Source organism: Phocoena phocoena, chromosome 3 (assembly GCF_963924675.1).
Source record: "Phocoena phocoena chromosome 3, mPhoPho1.1, whole genome shotgun sequence".
NCBI classification, from domain to species: Eukaryota; Metazoa; Chordata; class Mammalia; order Artiodactyla; family Phocoenidae; genus Phocoena; species Phocoena phocoena.
In genome coordinates, this window is record NC_089221.1 from 29918307 (window position 1) to 29938702 (window position 20396).

At 38.4% G+C, this 20396-nt stretch overlaps 1 protein-coding gene across 5 annotated transcripts in view; it reads right to left on the minus strand.

Annotated features, from left to right (window-relative positions):
* Positions 1 to 20396, minus strand: part of RANBP3L (RAN binding protein 3 like) — a 47061-nt gene that overhangs the window by 13235 nt on the left and 13430 nt on the right. Inside the window, exons 2-8 of one of the 5 annotated variants that reach the window (XM_065874285.1) lie at positions 10932 to 10990; positions 9834 to 9873; positions 9255 to 9272; positions 8324 to 8398; positions 3929 to 4000; positions 3432 to 3571; positions 68 to 171 (exon numbers count right to left, since the gene is read on the minus strand). In XM_065874285.1, coding sequence (XP_065730357.1) covers positions 68 to 171; positions 3432 to 3571; positions 3929 to 4000; positions 8324 to 8398; positions 9255 to 9272; positions 9834 to 9873; positions 10932 to 10990 — 508 coding nt within the window. Of the gene's footprint in view, positions 1 to 67; positions 172 to 3431; positions 3572 to 3928; positions 4001 to 8323; positions 8399 to 9254; positions 9333 to 9833; positions 9874 to 10931; positions 10991 to 20396 lie in introns of all 5 variants that reach the window. The other 4 variants (XM_065874284.1, XM_065874287.1, XM_065874286.1 and 1 more) reach the window with 4 other exon arrangements.

The following is a 20396-nucleotide window of genomic DNA, read 5'->3' on the forward strand; positions in this document are numbered from 1 at the left end:
AATGGTTATAATGATAAAAGAAAGCAAGAATGAAAGAACACCACCTGTTTCCCCATCACTAACTTACCCTACTGATGTAGGACCTAAAAAATTCTGGTTAGTAGACAGCTGGACTGAAATTCTGGCACTTGGTAAATTTTCACTTAGCAAATAGGAGTTCTCCTCAGAAATCTGAAAGAAAAAAATCCATCAAAAAGTTCATTTAAACTGCCTTACTAGATATATTAATGCGTTGAAAACTTACTTTGTTCAAGTACTACCCTAAACATTTTATATACATTATTTCATACGCTCCTCAGAACAACTCTATACACTTTGTACTTCTATTAAACACATTTTACAGGTAAGTAAACTGACCTAACAAGCTTAAATAATGGGGGCAGGCCTGGGCAACAAGGAAAGGGGACTGATATTCGAGCCTGGGTCTGCCTGACACCAGACTGAGCGGGAACATTCAGAAATCCCACCTCCTTTTGTTACTCTTACCCCTTTAGCCAAGTGGAGTTAATTCTCATTTCTAGATTAGTAAATATCTTTCAGGACTATTTAATCCCTGGAAACACCCTAAGAGCTTCACCATCATGGCCACCCAGTGCGAGAGAAAACTCCATCTCTTCCTCTAGAAACTTCCGACTGGTAACTAAATCAGTTAGTTACTCCATCTGATGTGTATATACATATGCACCTTACCTGGATTAATGTATAAATGAAGGAGTGAGCAGTTTTAGAACTGGAAGGAGCCTCTATCTGTTATCTAATCTAGTGTCCTCAGTGTTTTGTGGACACATCCCTTCCTCCACCAGGGATTTTCAAAGATGTTGCAGGGACTTCCTATCTTTAAAGGTAAATGGGGTCTGTTTCCACTTTAATTTTATATCAATCAATAAAAATAATTTTGAGTATTTTTCCCTTTGTAACAGGACTTGAGAGCTGAGAAATATGTGTCAAGAGAGTATGTGCCATTGGTTAGCAAAGATCAAAGTACATGCTTGTGACTCAGTCACTCAGATGATGTATCTCAGCCAAAATGGTAGTTTTTAACTCTATGTTGGTTGAGATAGTTGTTATTTGGCATATATTATTTGAATTACATGCAATAAGTGACCAAAATTAATGACAGGATGAATGAAAATTGCTCTAATTTTGATATACAAGTTAATAAAGATCATAAAAACAAGTGTTCTGTAAAATTCACCTACAGATAATTCTTACTAGATCTATAAATTATAACATTTTGTCAGAATTCTGACATAGCATCTTTTTTTTTAATTTTTTAATTTAATTTTATTTTTTTATATAGCAGGTTCATATTAATTATCCATTTGACATAGCATCTTATATATAGTTTGTCTTGAGACCTTCAGAAATCATCATTCAATGGAGAAAATTCAATGATGGGCATATCCAATTAGGCTTTTCACTTATTAGGAATAAGTTCTATTTATGCCCTTAATAAGTTATTCAAGAAGAAATGCTTATAAACAATAGCCTGAAAATTTATCTTATGCTTTGTTTTTATTTATTTATTTATTTTTGCGTTATGCGGGCCTCTCACTGTTGTGGCCTCTCCTGTTGCGGAGCACGGGCTCCGGACGCGCAGGCTCAGTGGCCATGGCTCACGGGCCCAGCCGCTCCGCGGCACGTGGGATCCTCCCGGACCGGGGCACGAACCTGCATCCCCTGCATCGGCAGGCGGACTCTCTACCACTGTGCCACCAGGGAAGCCCCCTTTAGTTTTATTTTGTTACAGATTTTATTTTAAATACATGCAATGCAGGATTTCAAAAAATCATGGCAAAAATAAATGTTGATCAACTTTTGACGTAATGTGCAATAAAAATTTTAATCCATAATTTATAGAACATGCCATTCCAAAATCAAAAGCAATGTAATAACATTTTAGAAATTAGTTAACACATAATACTTTTTCTTACATACTAATTAAACAACATGTATCACTCCTTAAATAGGTAAAGAATTTATGTAATATAGTGATGATTATATTTAAGTGAAAATGTTTAATAAAATACTGATTTGAAATTTTAAAATATGTTATACCTAAAAGTCACATCATATATCATGCATAAATGATGAAATGATTTTTAAAATTCATAATGGGTCTCATTAAATCATGTCTTAACAAAGAAAAAGATTTGGAAATATAAAAATGATGGTAGGGCTTCCCTGGGGGCGCAGTGGTTGAGAGTCCGCCTGCCGATGCAGGGGACACGGGTTCCTGCCCCGGTCCGGGAAGATCCCACATGCGGCGGAGCAGCTAGGCCCGTGAGCTGTGGCCGCTGAGCCTGTGCGTCCGGAGCCTGTGCTCCGCAACAGGAGAGGCCACAACAGTGAGAGGCCCGGGTACCACAAAAAAAAAAAAAATAAAAAGATGGTAAATGCTGACCAAGTTCAATTCCCTCACTTCACTGATAAAAAAGAGAAGGTTGGGTGCTTTGTCTAAGAATGCAAGCACAGTTAGATAGCAGTAAAGGTAGGATTAGTACCAATCAGATTATTTTCACTGAATTGATTAAATGATTCGTATTTTAACACATCCATGTGTCAATGAAAACACAGTTAAATAGCAGTAAAGGTAGGATTAGTACCAATTGGATTACTTTCACTGAATTGATTAAATGATTGGTATTTTAACACTTGCATGTGTCACTGTCCTCATGTTCAGTCTGGGAAAAAAGCCAAAACCAGCTGATCAACCCTCAGTAGTTTAGCTGGAAGCAAATGACTGATGGAATAACTCTCAAATTCCACCCTGTTGATCCTGTGTTCCCTTCCTCTCAAGTGTCTGCTTCTGGAAGACACAGATAGAACTATAGCAACAGAATATCCCCAAGCCCATATCTGCATGGCCTGAGTAAAATGAATATCTCCTGAGAAAGGCCCATAGCAAGTGATTCAGTTGGAAGAGAGAAATTGTTTCTGTCTCCAGAGGCTTCCCAAGCCCTCCCAATTACACTGTGGAGGTAGTTCGTTACTCCTGTTTCCATGAAGATGGGTCTGGAAGGGAAGCCACACTAGCATGTCCACCAGTTGAAGATACAAAAAAAATCCCTTTCCTTTTTTTGACATCTGACTCCTGGCCCCTGCCACCGCATTGCTCCCTTATTCTCACATGGGATCAATGCACCAGAACAAGACCCCAAGGGTCCCCACTACACAGGACTCAGCTTTACAGCTTAGGAGATAACACAAGACTTGTTCCCGGGAGCAACCCTCCAGTTTAAGAGGACAAGTTTAATAAGGTTACTGAGGGATTTTGGCTATCTTGTCCAGCTGTTTTTCCAGCCTGGTAGCTGCTTCAGCAACAGAACAAAGGTCAGGCAGCCCCTAATTCCGGATATGGGGGCCCACAACAGTCTACCAAAAGAAGGATGGAGAATTGAGGTCAGTCCTACCATAGGAGGTTTTCTTACCTTATTTTTGTTTTTTTCTCTACTCTTGCAGGATTCCAACACATCGTGTCCAAATGCTTTTCTTACTTTTATACACTTTTGAGCTTGAGGTGGCTGCAAGATAGCAGGTCTTAGAACATGTTCAGAATGTTTCACAGGACCTTAAAAGAACAGAATGAAAGGGACAATATATCTTTAGTGAAATACTTTTCCTCTCTATTTTTTTTACTAATTTAATGCTAATTTTCTAAAGTCATGATTAAACGAGGGGTTAATGTTAACTAATCAAAGTCAAAATAGCCAGTGAGCTGCCTGGTACTTTCTTCCTGCCTACTTTTAACCCAGTAACTATTCATTTTGATCATGGGACTTAGCTTACCAAATGCTTTCCTTCATGTTTTGTCACTCAACCACCATACCACCATACACACACACAGAGATTAAGATATGGATGATAAAACAAAATTGATGATAAAACAAAATTTCTGAGGTTCTTGTAATAAAGAGAAGCTACATACCTTGTTCTGCACTGTTCATATCAACATTCCTTTGCACAAAAGTTGATGTCATAAAAACATTGTTTTTCTTCACTGTAAAAAACATGTTTACAAACATTTTTAAACCTATAGTCAGTTTCTACTGTTTTAACGGTCTTGCACCGAACTCACCAGTAGATGTCGCTGTTGGCACTAACAGAGTAGTAGGCAGTGCTCATGAGAGCACTGATTCTGCTCAAGAAGTGTGATGGCAAGATGAGTTTCGCTAGTCTTTTTACTCAGAAAAATAAGTGAAAATTAGGTCGCAAGTGAAATAGACAGTTTTCTTTAGAATCATGAAATTGAATACTGAGAGAAATTCTACAGATTATAAACTCTGAATTGGTAGTGAACCATCTGTGTGCATTAATATATATTTCTTATAGACTGTTATAAAATTGTTAGCAAATTCTGCCCCTTCCCCACTCTTTAATGATACCCGAAGAGAGAAGTAAAGATGACCATTACTCTAGGCCATTTTTCTGTGAAGTGAATTGATGGGATAAGACTGTGGTCTTGGCTGCAAGAACAGAATTATAGGCATACCAAAGAGATATTGCTGATTGGGATCCAGACCACTGCAATAAAATGAGTATCACAATAAAGTGAGTCACACAAATTCTTTGGTTTCCCAGTGCATATAAAAGTTACATTTACACTATACTGTAGTCTGTTAAGTGTGCAATAGCAATATATGTATCTTAATTTAAAAATACTTTATTGCTAAAAAAATGCTAACCATCATGTGAACCTTCAGAGGGTCATAATCTTTCGGCTGGGGGAGGGTCTTGCCTCAGTGTCTGTGGCTGCTGACTGATGAGGCTGGTGGTTGCTGAAGGCTGGGGTGACCGTGGCAATGTCTTAACATAAGACAACAGTGAAGTTTGCAGCATCAGTTGACTTTTCCTTTCACAAATGATTTCTGTAGCGTGCAATGCTGTTTGATAATATTTTACTCACAGAACTTCTTTCAAAATTGGAGTCAGTCCCCTCAAACCCCCAACTAAGTTTATTCTAAATCCTTTATTGTCATTTCAACAACCTTTGCAGCATCTTCACCAGGACTAGATGAGCAGGAAACCACTTTCTTTGCTCATCCATGAGAAGCAGCTCCTCATCTGTTCAAGTTTTATCATCAGATTGCAGCAATTCAGCCACATCTTCAGGTTCCACGTCTAATTCTAGTTCTCTTGCTATTTCCACCACATCTGTACTTATTCCTCCACTGAAGTCTGGAACCCCTCAAAGTCATCCATGAGGGTTGGAATCAGCTTCTTCCAAACTCCTGTGAATGTTGATATTTTGACCTCTTCCCATGAATTACAAATGTTCTTAACGGCAGCTAGAATGGTGAGTCCTTTCCAGAAGGTTTGCAAATGCTTTGTCCAGATCCATCAGAGGAATCACTACCTATGGCAGCTATAGCCTTACAAAATGTACTTCTTTTTTTTTTTTTTTTTAATTTATTTATTTGCTTGCTCTGGGTCTTAGTTGCAGCAGGTGGGCTCTTTAGTTGTAGCTCACGGGCTCCTTGGTTGTGGCATGCGAACTCTTAGTTGCAGCATGCATGTGGGATCTAGTTCCCTGACCAGGGATCAAACGCAGGCCCCCTGCATTGGGAGCACGGAGTCTTAATCACTGTGCCACCAGGGAAGTCCCTAAAATGTACTTCTTAAATAATAAGACTTGAATGTCAAAATGACTCCTTGATCCATGGGGTGAAAAGTGGATGTTGTGTTAGCAGGCATGAATGACATTAATCTTGTTTTACATCTCCATCAGAGCTCTTGAGTGACCAGATATATTGTCACTGAACAGTAATATTTTGAAAGGAACCTTTTTCTGAGCAGTAGGTCACAACAGTGGGCTTAAAATATTCAGCAAACCATATTGTAAACAGGTGTGCCATCATCCAGGCTTTGTTTTTCCATTTATAGGACACAGGCAGAGTAGATTTATCATAATTCTTAAGGGCCCTAAATTTTCAGAATGCTAAATAAGCACTGGCTTCTATTTAAAGTCTCCAGCTGCATTAGTCCCTAACAAGAGAGTCAGCCTGTCCTTTGAAACTTTGAGGCCAGGCATTGACTTCTCCTCTCTAGCTATGAAAAGCCCTACATGGCATTTTCTTCCAGTATAAGGCTGTTTCACCTACATTGAGTATCTGTTGTTTAGGGTAGTCACTTTCATTAATGACCTGAGCTAGATCTTCTGGATAACTTGCTGCAGCTTCTGCATCAGCACTTGCTGCTTCACCTTGCACACTTATGTTTTGGAGACGGCTGCTTTCCTTCAACCTCATGAACCAACCTCTGCTAGCTTCAGACTTTTCTTTTGCAGCTTCCTCAAGTCTCTCAGCCTTTACAGAACTGAAAAGAGTCAGGGCCTTGTTCTTGATTAAGCTTTGGCTTGAAGGAATATTGTGGGTGGTTTGATCTTCTCTCCAGACCACTAGAACTTTCTCCATATCAGCAAGAAGTCTGTTTCACTTTCTTATCATTCATGTGTTCACTGGAGTAGCACTTTCAATTTCCTTCAGGAACTTTTCCTTCACAGTCACATATTTGCTAACCGTTTGGTGCAAGAGGCCTAGTTTTTGGCCTATCTTGGCTTTAGACATGCCTTTCTCACGGAACTTAATCATTTCTAACTTTTGATTTAAAGTGAGAGACATGTGACTCTTCCTTTCACTCAAACACTTAGAGGCCACTATAAGGTTATTAACTGGCCTAATTTCAATATTGCTGTATCTCAGGGAATAGGGAGGCCTGAGAAGAGGGAAAGGGATGGGGGAGCAGGCTGGTTGGTGGAGCAGTCAACATGCACATTTATTAAGTTGGCCATCATGACTTATATGGTCGTGGTTTAAGTGTCCCCCAAAATTACTATTACAGTAGTAACATCTAAGATCACAGATCACCATAACAGGTATAATAATAATGAAAATGTTTGAAATATTGTGAGAATTACCAAAATATGACACAGAGACACAAGGCAAGCAAATGCTGTTGGAAAAGTGGCATCCATAGACTTCCTTGAGGTATGGTTGCCACAAACTTTCAATTTGTAAAAAATGCAGTATCTGTGAAGTTCAATAAAACGAGGTATGTCTGTACTACACATCTCAGAGATCACCTCTTGGTTGCAAATCGCAGAAATAGCAACCTTTGAGTGTTGGATTAAAGGAGATGAGAAAAGAATAAGGATTGCTTCTTCAAAGTATTATAAATGTTGGGGTAGAATAGCTTCTCTAATTCAAAGTTCAATTACATGGTTTTTATGATCTTTATTATTATAAAGTAACACTGAATGGGCCATTTAAAATTGTACTATTTGTCTCCATTCCAACAGCGCCAAGATTCTGCACAACATAAAATGGGATGTGCTTGGTAATATCAGTGGCTTTTTTATTCATTCTTTTTGTATGTGTGTCTGATTTTTAGAAAATGAATTGAAGCAGTTTTCCAGATAATTTAAAGCCATCCCTTTACTTTATGCACAAATACAATAAAACAAATCCTCTGGGATTAAGACCCCTGTTCCTCTTAATGTCTGTAACTTGTCAGGCACATATAGATGGAGCTTATTGAACTAGAACCTGTCTCTTCTGTATGTGAAAGGTGTCTGACCATATTGTTGCTCAGTCACGCTTGGAATTGTTAATAAGAATATAAATTCATTAGTTTGAAAACTCTGTGGTTCCTGGGTAGAATCTGCTAAAAGGAAGTGAATAGTTCGTATTTTCTGTTTCTTGTGGTAAGCTTAACTCGGAAAAGGCAGTTGGTTGTTCAGTAGAAACAAAAATATACAAGACTACAAATCATAATCTTGATGTAGAGCATGTTTCAACCATTTCAAATATTTTATTATGATAAAATAGTTTTACTTAGCAAAGTATTACAAATTTCAAATAAAAAGAGGTAATGTTTTAATTAGTGAAAAATTCAAAAGGAATCATATTCTAAACTTTAGAATATAAATTTAAAGCATAAACTTTGAGAATCTACACATAGTTATATATTTTGAGTACTGCATATATTATAAACTGTACAGATGGACAATAATAAGGAAAATAAAGCAAGTTACTATATTTTATAGGGCTACCTTACATAAAATAATGCTGTCACAAACATGAAATCCTAAAAAACGTCATCAAGCTTAAACTTTCTACCAAAAATAAACAGATATACTGTCTAGATTTGTGGGGCTGGAATTCAGAAGGTAGTCTTCCATGCATACTTTGCTAAGGCCCCTATTTTATTTGCCACTAAAATGTCAGAGTTTTATAGTAGCCGAAAAAGAAAGCTCATCATGAATAAGAATGGATTTGGAAAAGTCAGAGTGTCAGGCTTGAGGTTCTAAGAAGTTCTTTATTACCTGGCCCAGAAGGGGGGAAGGTCGGGAGATCCGTGAAGGATGACGATCTTAGTCGCTTCTGGGACAAGGTTGATGCTAAAAGCAGATTGCAAACTGGAGTCAATAAGGAAGTGGGGTTTGTTTTTCTTTTGATTTGGATTTTTGCTGTTTTGGAAAATTTTCTTTATCACCAGATTAGAAAAATTTTTGTATTTTTATCGATTAAAAATAAAGAGTGCCTCTGGTGAGAATTATTCAGTAAATATTTACATGATCATCGTGTGTTAGACACTCTATCAGGCGTGAAGATGACCTCAAGGAACTCTCAGTGGAGGAGACAGACATATACATAAATAGCTGTATGACGCAGCAGAGGGCAGTGTGATCCATCATAAAAGAAGTCACCAGAGTGCTTTGAGTATAGGAGAGAGGCAAACTAAGTTAATGGTTTATTCAAAACACAGCATATGATAAAGTTCTTAGAATAAAGTGTTTTTTTAAAAACAGACATCTGTTTATTTAAGTAGATGTTTACTTAGGAGGAAATAGGAGTTTCTCCTAATTGTAAAGCTAATACATGCTTAATGCAGAAACTTTGTGAACACAGCAAAATACAAAGGTCGGAGTTGGGGGGTGGAGTGGGCTGGGGGTGGGGGGTGGGGGGGTGGTGGACAAGGGAGCCAAATCACTTGTAATCCCATTACCTAAGATAACCATTGCCAACACTGTGGTTTATATCCTTTCAGTCTTTTTTCCAATGTTGATTAATTGACTTTTTAAATAATAACTCACTGTGCAATTCATTTATAAACTGCTATCTTCATACAACAATATATTATAAACACTATCAATGGGTAGATTTTTAAACATTATGTGTTTGAAAAGTCCCTTAGTAGTGTCACACTCAGAGTAAACATAACAGTGAACACTCAGCAGTCAAGGCTATACCTACCTCCTTGGGACTGAGAATCTGTAGTATGCAAAGTAAAAGATGAAGACCGGACACGCTTTCTTGAAGAATCATTACACTCTGTAAGAAATTCAATGTGAAGGGTAAAACTGATTGCAATAACAAATTAGGCTCAATCCGTGATATGAGAGGAGAAACAGAATTTCCTTTTCTCTAGATATATCATCGTTTGACAATGTGTTAATTTCTGAAGCACAGTGTTAGATATTGGGGTTAATAACTTGGAGATTATAAACCCATAGGCATATCATCGTACTGTGAAACAATTTTTAAAAAGTGGCTTTGGCAAGAGGTTGCGTACAAATTCTGAGATTGTATGGAGAATGCTTTTGGAAGGTTGAAGTACAGGCAGTGGAGAATCATGGGATTTTAGTGTTGTTAACATCAGTGTTCCCAAAGACCTACATGTCATCTTTCAAAACAAGAGCCAGTCTACTTGCATGCTTAAAAACAAGAAAAACCATTCGATTTTACATTGTCTGTGCCACATGCCAAAATGCTTGTGCCTACTTATCTCTTTGTATAAAGATTGCTTTTGAAATACAGGATACAAATCATTACCATGTTCTGCTGCTTCATACAGGGTGTCTTCTGCAGGTCTCTGGAAGGAAACAAAGCTACCAGTGAGAGCTGAGTGTTTGCTGTTTTCAAATCAGACTGTCACTTTATAAGAGAATTCTCAGAAGCCAGGTCTATTCAGCTAGGCTAGGAAAAGCTGCTCACCTTTACTCACTAGGAGTTGAGTTTTTCTTTAGTTAGTTTTGTGGGTAGTAGGGTAAATTACCTCCATAAGTAAGAATGAATAACAAGAAAATACTAGTTAGGCTAAAGTGAGAATGCTACTAATGCTATCGTTTGTCTTTCAAAGCAAGTGATTTTAGTATGATGCTGAAAAAGCAAATAGAGTCCTCAAGATTTCTTTTGAATCATATATTGCAGTTTAGAACTTATTTTATATCCAGTTTTAAGCTAGGTCAGTGGTGGGGAATGCATGATGAGCCTTAGCCCTCCTAATCTCCTTCAGCCCCTCCCCTTTCCCAGTCACTCCAAAAAAAAAAAAAAACACAGATAATTTGGCAAAAATGGCATGTTATCCATAGTTTCAAGATAAGGCCTCTGGCTTCCCATTTCAGCCAAATTGCTGTCAGTAAATCCCTATGATGTAAATATTCTGGAGTTACTACTCCTCTAAGTGAAGAACAGAGGATAAATTTATGCAGCAGTGATATCATTTAGTATAGCTAGCTTCTCGAAATACAGTCTTGTCAAAGTAAAAATCAAAGAGGGACTTCCCTGGTGGTGCAGTGGTTAAGAATGCGCCTGCCAATGCAGGGGACACGAGTTCAATCCCTGCTCCGGGAAGATCCCACATGCTGCAGAGCAACGAAGCCCGTGCACCATAACTACTGAGCCTGCACTCCAGACCCTGTGAGCCACAAGTACTGAGCCAACGCGCTGCAACTACTGAAACCCATGTACCTAGAGCCAGTGCTCCTCAACAAGAGAAGCCACTTCAATGAGAAGCCCGCGCACTGCAATGAAGAGTAGGCCCTGCTCTCCGCAACTAGAGAAAGCCCGCGCACAGCAAAGAAGACCCAACGCAGCCAAAATAAATAAATACCTCAAAAAAAAACTCAAAGAAAAGTGACTTGATCTTACCTTAAAAGTTTGTTTTCTCTTTTCAAAAACAAATATTGGTTGAGCAATGACAGATTTTTCTGTAAAAGTAAAAGAACATGCAAGAAATCAAACAATACTCTGACATTTCTAACACCAACTACAAATATTTGAAGATTTTTTGGTTTTGTATTTTTCCCTGCCTTTGGGTAAAATCCAAACTGTTTTACATGAATGATTTACATGTAAATTGCATATTTACAAATGATTTTAACAATTAGAGAAATAAATATTCGGGGAAAGTGATAGTAATATGTTTCCATAAATAGAGAGATCATCCCATTAAGAGAACAACCTCTAAATGTTTAAGGAAAACAAAGTACAATTACCTGCATTTGGAAACTCATCGTGCCGTAGTGATTAACATCCTTACTTTTAGAATAAAACATTTCAAAGGATGAAAAATCTCATCTGAGGGCTTCCCTGGTGGCGCAGTGTTTGAGAGTCTGCCTGCCGATGCAGGGGACACGGGTTCATGCCCCGGTCCGGGATGATCCCACGTGCCACGGAGCAGCTGGGCCCGTGAGCCATGGCCTCTGAGCCTGTGCGTCCGGAGCCTGTGCTCCGCAACGGGAGAGGCCACAACAGTGAGAGGCCCGAGTACCGCAAAAAAAAAAAAAAAAAAAAATCTCATCTGAGAGTAATACTTCTACTTGGTTTGGATCTCAAAATATAAATGGTACAGATGTACTTAAATAATCCAGGAATAATTCATATTTCCTTGACTAGTCATATACTAAGTCATGTTTTCAATATTTAGACTAAGAATCAGTCTTAAACAGTATTGTAAAGTAGGTAGTTTGTCTTCAGCCCTGCCAACCTTATTAATCTTTGATATTTTCCTATCTTAGGTAAGGATAGAAAGGAACTCATTCACTCTAGGGTATAAATGAGTGATAACAGCATTAAATATCAGCACTCTAGAATTCTTAGGGAAGATTATATGGTTGTTAAAAGCTTGGAGGGGCTCTGGAGTTAGAGAGGCATGTGTTCAAATATAAGTTCCACCGCTAATTGGCAATATACTTTTGGAAACAATATGTCTGTACCTTAAGTTTCTTCATCCGAAATAAAAATGAAGACTATAACAGTACTTACTTTACAGAATTTATGTGAAAATTATGTGGATTTTTACATATAATTACTTAGATTTTAATAAGACCAAAAAAAAGCCTGAAAGGATATTAAATATGTGGCGTGACACCAATCCCTATTCCAAAACTCATAGCTGACATTGCTAATCTATGACAACACTTTCTTGATGAGCCCCAATATTTCCTCAGAACTTTTATCATTATAGGCTTCTAGCAGCCATTACCGATGTATCATGCCAGCATAGAAGCTGAGGTAATTTGCCATCACTGGTTAAATAAATAAAAGCCTAGCTGAAGAATTTCAAGGAACTACCAGATAATTACATCTTTTATATGCCAGAAAGGGGTTTTCCAGTTACCCACAATCTTATCCCATAATAGCGTGTCAAAACTCTGCCAGACCACCCTTTGCCAAGCTCCTGGGGCCCTGTGAACTTGGGTACCTTCTTTCGGTCCAGCAAGATAAGCTTCATTTTTTTATGCAAGTGCTTGCTGTGCTGTCTGCCCTTGGGGCCAAGTGAACCACAGCAGAAAATGCTCAACAATATATTTGCATTGCCATCCATATTAAACTGTAGCTCAAGTCTTTGTTCTTTCTTAGAACAAGCTCCTTTTTCGGGAATTACATTAGATTTAAGAAATGAGATCTCTAATGACTTTGAAAGGACATAGTCTTTGTGAATGTGCAGTGGAATACTTATGAAGTGGAATAATAAATGGGCCTCTTCTAAACTGGACTTAGGATAGTTGTCCTTAAAATAGTATGACTTGACCGAACCGTAGACAAATAGCATGTTGACTTTTCCTCTATCAAAACATAGAGCTAAAAATGGGCAGAAGTGGGCTTCCCTGGTGGCGCAGTGGTTGAGAGTCCGCCTGCCGATGCAGGGGACACGGGTTCATGCCCTGGTCCAGGAAGATCCCACATGCCGCGGAGCGGCTGGGCCCGTGAGCCATGGCCGCTGAGCCTGTGCGTCCGGAGCCTGTGCTCCGCAACGGGAGAGGCCACAACAGTGAGAGGCCCACGTACCGCAAAAAAAAAAAAAAAAAAAAAAAGGGCAGAAGTGATCTTCAATGGCAGCGTTAAGTAGGAAATCATAAAGGGTTACTTGTAGCTTGGAGGGCATGTGGTAAAGTAGGAAGGCCATTTTTTTTTCATCAATTCAACAAATATTTATTGAGTATCTTTTTGTGCCAGCCACTGTGCTAGGATCTAGGTATACATTGTCTGATTGAAGGTATATTAGCCTCAGTGCAGCCACCTCCTCTCCCTGACACTGCCCAGCTCATTAGCTGGAAAACAGATGACCTCCTTACCTCCTCTTCCAGCTAGATTCTCTCTCCCTTTCTCAAACCAGTCCTTTGGCTCCAAAGACAAAGTCAAAAGTAAACATTTATCAAGCCATTGGGTTCATAGAAGTTTTCTAACCTGAGCCAGTAGGAAAACTTGAAAATAAGATCACAGTCCTTACAATGATATATTTTAAAATGTATCCTTTCTTCTTTCTAATATATTTGTTGATCAATCCACTTATTCAACAAATATGTATTGAGGGGTGACTGTATACAAGCCACTTTGCAAGGTAAGAGGGAGAGGACAGTGGTATAAGATGAGGCTGAAGATGAAGTTGGATTATCTAAGATAATCTTCCTGTCTCAAGATCCTTAACTTAATCACATCTACTGGGTTTCTTTTGCCACATAAGGTACGTATTTACAGGCTCTGAGCATTAGGATACGGACATCTTTAGGGAGCTGTTATACTGCCTACCACGCATACAAAATATTGAGGTTCTGTGTGAGCACTCTCTACTCAGTTCACAGAATGCTGGCAGCCAGGTTTATTTCCTCCAGGCAGGAAATTATAAGATTTTTCTCTGGAGAGTCTGACCAACCCGAAAGAAAAGAACAAAAGATATGGGCAAACAAATTTCTCAGTGAATGGTCAAGCCAGATGATGAGAACCCAGTGCAAGTGCACATAGCTGCCAATGAGCTTTTTAGTGAGTGCCCCTTTCTTAATTATAAGCAGGCAATCAAGGGTCACCAGACATACAATTCAGCGATTGAATGAGTAAGCAGAAGGAAAGTAAACTGGAGGGAGAAGACTATGCAGAGAGTTTAATATATATTTTCTAAAATTATATACAGATAATTAATTTTCATATATATTTTATAATTATATATCTAAGTATATAATTAATATCCTCACAAACATGAAACATCCATGAAGCAAAAACAGAGTACTATTTTTTAAAAAGAGCAACACAGAACAAGAATAAGCTTTTAGAAATTTAGACTTTAAAATATGGTAGTAGAATCAATGTTGCCTTAAAAACATCAATAGAAGATTTAGAGAATAAAATTGAGTAAATAGTCCACATAGCAGAGCAAAAGAACAGAAATGAAAAATGTGAGAAGAGATGAGAAAACTCAGATGATCAGTCCAAGAGTCACTTCATGCCTGACTAATAGAAGCCATAGAGAAAGAGAATACAGGAAAAAGAGGGCTCGAAATTATCAACAAATAGATCATTAAAATTCCCCAAATCAAAAGACATATGTTTCCAGTTTGAAAGAGTCAATCCAATACTCGGAACAATACATGAAAATAGAACCGTACCAATGCACATCATGAAATCTTAGAACACCACTAAGAAAAGGTCCTATTGGCATGGAAAAGGGGGTAAAAAAAAAGTCACATATGAAGGGTCAGGTATCGGAATGGCTTTAGGTTTCACAACAACAATCCTGTAGGTTAGAAGTCAAAGGAGCAATGCTTTTAACACTCTGAAAGGAAATGATTTCCAGTCTAGAATTATATGCTAATATAATGTACCGGTTAAGTGTAAAGACATGATAAAAACATTTCCAACTGTAAGCTCTCAAAGTATGTATCCCACATGCACTCATTCTCAGGATGCTTCTAAAGGAAGTGCTCTACCAAAAGAGCTAGTAAACTAAGTAGCCAAGAAACAGGGGCACCGACTCAGAAGAGGTGAAGGCAGCCTCCAGGATGACGGTGAGAGGATAGCCCAGAACGATAGCAGTACACCAATTGCAGAGAATAACCAGTCCACAATGGGGGAGGTCCCTGAGGAGACTCCAGGAAAGAAGTCTCCAAAAGGATGGAACTAAAAGCAGTTGAATATCTCAAGTAACTGAATACTTTGAAAGCATATTTAGATAATTGGAAGAGACTTTGGGGGTTGACTGGTAACTAGTACGTAGAGGGCTAAGAAAACAAAACAAAACAAAAATATGACACAATTATTAAATCCAGAGAAAACAAAAAGTTGGGCAGGAAAACAAAAGTAACCAAAATATATTACATAATCATGACGATGTGAATACTGAATATTGATCTAATCAGACTTCTGATGCAGTGATTTTGGGAAGATGGGGGAATGGAAAGCGTTCATGTGTATGGTGGTAGTGGGTTGAAGGGGTCAGAAAAATCTGTGAAAGGGACCTAAATTCTTCCATAGTTGCAAACCAGTAGCACCTAAACATAAATATAGAGAAGTAGCCCTAAATGCCTGGTATCTGGTTATATGGAGGTTAATACAAAAGAAACAGCTGTGAGTTGGATGCTGTTACCTCTGGGGACCAAGAAAAAAGAAAGCAGAGGAAGGGCCCAGGAGGAGATTGCTACTTTTTTCCAGAAAAGTCTTGTAGGACCATTTGAACCCTTAAACCACATGAATATACGTAACTTTGAAAAAATAAAAACCAAATTTGAAAATAATTTCTTTTCTACCGTAGTGTCAGACACTTATGATCAAAGGACAATTCTCACGCTCCTGGCCAACGACAGACTTCTTATTGAATTATACTGCTTGGCCAGTACCCAGTATCTTATTTCCTTGGCCTACCTGTTCTTTGCATAGAGGTATATGGAAATAGATGTGTGGGCAAGATGGATTCACTGAATTCAGAGTGCAATAACACGCTTCTGAATAACTAAAGATCTGCTCTTTATAATGCCGTCTAATCTACTGAAAGGCATTTTATGTTCTTGTCCTTCATCTTCATTCAAAATACTCCTTCACATCTCCAGACAAGAATTCAGCTAGAACATTATGCATAATGTAAGAGCTTTGTTCTTCAGGATTCTAAGGTAGTGTAGTGGTCAGTGTTCACAGTAGATATACACTTCTTTTCTCCCTATTCTAATATGTACCATAATTTTCCCCCCAAATTTTGGGTGAGTTGTAAGGTCTTGTTCCTACCTATTTTACTGGCACTCAGTCTCTGACAAACCTGTTTCATGTAGGAAAGTAACTGGAGGATTTTCAGTCATCTCAAACGAGAAGGTTTAAGAGTGTCTACTGAGCCAAAAGCAGATCTGGAAGAGGAGGAAGAGACTGAGAATGGAGTCCCAGTGGGCATGGGGGCAGGAAGCTCTAGGGGTCCCACGTTTCTGCTACATGGCTTCTCCCACCGAGAGTCTGGCAGACTGCTTCATCCTGCTTGGTAGTTTAGGGTGATTAAGGTGAAAACTGAGTTCTCCACACTGGATAGAACAAGGCTACTCCAACCAGGGCCACAAAGGTTGTGGAAACACTCTTGGCAGGAAAGATGGTGACAACAACCCTCCTGCAGAGGAGCGGACACTGCCAATTGGGTCGCCTCTAATTGCTACCAGGACTAGAATTATCCACTTGGACTGCAGCCCTGGAATGCCCTGCATTTTCCTCTCTCTTTCTTCCTGGATTTTTCCATGTGTCTCTGCCACGTCCTCTTTTCTCATTTCTTCTCACGTTCCAAAACTGTCCTCTTCACCTCTTTCACTCGTGTCTGGCTCTCTGACTGGTCAAAGCATGGATTTTGGAGCTCTGAAGTTAGATAATCCTAGAGCTGTGCTTTAAAAAAAATTACTGCAAGGCTTAGCTTTCTCGTCTCTCTCGATTTATATTTTAAAAGGGTTGTTATGAGGATTGAAGAAATGCGTGCATGTAAGAGCTTCTTCAAACCTTTTTGGAACAAGGCAGAATATCTTTCTATCGATCCATCCTCTATATATACACAGATATATATATCCATATATATCCATTTACATATACATGCCTAAACACATGGCAATATGTCAGAGCACAGGTTGCACAGAAGACACTCAATAAAAGTTAGCTTCCCTTCCCTCCTCTCCTCCAGTCCTATGTCATTGCCATCACCTAGCTACCCTGTTAGCTCTGGGGAAACTTCTTAATTGTTCCTCAAAGGTCCTTCTTTTTCCTTTCACTCATTACCTTATTCTTACCCCTGGTTCTCTTCTCACTTTTCCTTGTTTTACTCCTATCTTTCTTTTTCTTTTTTAATATCAGGAAGTTTCTGAATTCAGGCCCATGGCCCATTGATAGTTTTAGAGATCCTTGCCCCGCAAAGTGTGGTCCAGACAGACTAGCAGTATTGACCAGGGACTTGTTAGAAATGCAGACTCTCAGGCCTCACCCCGGACCTACTGCAGCAGAATCTGCATTTTACAAGATCCCCAGGTGGTCTGTATACGTGTTTGAGGACCGGTCCTCTAGAGCACCTCCAGGTGTCTGCCCACTGAGACCAAATCTAGGAAGATGGCAGTGGAGACGCTTGGAGTTAATGACTAAACCTCCAGACGTTCTGAGTAACCTGACAGTTAATGAGAAAATAATTACAACTCAAACCACACACTATGATTATTGTGATTCAATGTAAGGTGAAGTCAAGGGCTACTCTGAAGACCTAAAAAGAAATGCCTGTAGTTAGGATATTGAAATATCGATACTGATATTGAAATCAGTCATTCAGATATTCTGCTTAAAACAGTGATTTCCTCTCTGATGCAGGGAGTCTTCTGTTTTAATAATATGTCTGAAATCTGAGTAATGGAAATTTTTTTAGAAAATATCTTTGCTTGGGATTATTAAATGTCAGTTAAAATGTTTATGTCTGCAAAGCGAAAATTTAGCCTGAAAACATAAACTACATCAAAAGCATTTGTCATAGTTCAAAGATTTTTCAACAGGAATTTAAAACATCTAAAGTCTCAACTATAAAAAAATGACATCTTCTGTAGAAAAAAAGATAAATCATAGCAGGAGACCCAGGAAGAGGGTATGTAGAGGGTCTGAATCACAATTTGATTTTTTTTAAAAAAAGCCCTCAAATCTATGTTAAAATATTTTAAGATAGTTTTAAGAAATGACAAATTGTTGCCCCAGAAGAAAAGTGAATCTGCCAATTCATGAAGGAACTATAGGCATAAGACATTCTGTACTCATTTCTAGCCATCTATGGAGGAATTCTATAAAAACGCAAAAGGAATGAACTAAACAATAAATTACCCACCAAAATATTAAAAATATGTCTTTACAGAAGGAGGTGGTAGGGCCACAGAGTCGTTATTAACTATGATGGGACACTCTTGATTTTACTTTATCAGATGTTTTGTACTGCCTGACTTGAAGGTAGAATAACCAGGACCCCAGAGGGAAATTTCCTGTTTACATTTACATACAATTTCTTATTTACATAGGAAATTGCCAGGCTGAACTCACAAAGCACCAGCTCAACTTGAGACACAAGATAAATGGACCCTGCTGGAACAATTGCAGCCTCGTCGTCCCTGCTGAAGTTATAGCCAATTGTGTGCTATGAACACAAGTGTGTTGTAATACATACATTATAGGAAGTAAAAGGAGAAAACACTTTTCAACCCAATTCTGCATTTTTTGAACTGCTGTAAATTTTTGTTGGAAATGGAATTATAAACTGCCTGCTCTAAGAAATCTAGAATTTCTTGGTTTTGATTCAATGTGAGCACACACTTGAGAAAAAAAAAAGAATCAGTATTAGAATAAAACGAAGGAAGCTATCCCTTTTCTCATAAATACCATGCTGATAAAGAAATTACTCATTTTCAGAATGGGACATTGGAGAAGAAGATGAGAAAAGTATCTCGCAACCCACTGAATACAACCGTTACCATTGAGAACTTTGTCTAATCCGTCCGATTTTCTGAACTCATCTGCTTCTTATGCTGCTAGTCTTCAAGAGATCCATTCATTGTAAGTTCCAAAGACTTTAGACTCTTTTCTCAACTGGTTTGTATATTGGTCTCCATTTAGACACAGACCGATTTCAAAAAACCAAGACATAAAAATAATTAAAGTGTCTGATATGAGCTAGAACTAGAGGTTGTGTCACACACAGACCTTGCTACCCTTCTGGAGGTCGGACCAAGCCCCTGAAAACTCTGTGTTTAATGCGTTCTCACCCCAACCTCAACACCAAACCATGCTGCTTAGTTTATAATCCAGTCATATGTGGTAGTGGGCTATGGCCAGTGACTTGATTTCGTTTGCATTTTAGAATCTGGAGATTTGTGGCAATTCAATTGAAGAAAAATTCTTCTCATTTCTTAAAGTCATGTACTTCACTAATGTCATTATAAATAGGGAACTTCACAGATTTTAAAGAACAGAAAACTTTCATTAAGTCATTTGATACAGAACATCTGGCAAAATCACTCTGCAGATCAAAATACAGTGATGAAGGAAGAAACTGGCTTTATATTTTTGAGAATGTTCTGTAATGTATCCCAAAAGACATGGTCGTCATGTGCACCGTGCTTTATATTTGGGGATGTTCAGTGAGTTGAACGGTTTCATGAAGACCTTCTTGTTTTCCAAGAGACCTTTCTCAACAGCCAACACAGCATACTCCATTAAATTTTACTATTGTTTTCAGCGTCAAAACATGACTCTTTGAATTATTTCTTTTTCTTTCTTCTTAAAACAGTACCATATGACATGCTTATGCATGTCATGACTAGTCTTTAACCTTTTGCCTTTTGAAATGTTTAACCTTATATGACCTAAAAGTTAGACCTTGCTGATCTCCCATGATGCTTCTTTTATGCACATGTGTAATGTGAAAATGTATATTTGTATCATACTTCATCTATTATAAAACATGTCTAAATATATGAATCTTTGGTGACTAAGTAAATGACTACCACGAGCCAGAATGCAGGGTTTTATAAACCTAAACTTTGGCAAAAACGAGACTGGATTCAAATTCCGTCTCTTCAATTCACTAACTTTGTGAGCTAGGGAAGATCACTTGATCCCTCTGAGGCCACGTTTACTCGTCTGTAAAATGGGAATAGTAAGACATACTTCACAAAGTTGTAAGGATTTAACGAGGTAACGTAGATAAAATGCTAAGCACAGTGCCTGGCATATGAGAAATGCCCGGTAAACCGCAGCTCTTACTACATGATACGATCCTCAAGAGGTAATTTATTAAACCCTTGGATCATGAGACAACGAAGCCTCCAGAATTACAAGATGTGTACAAGGTCACGCAGCTCG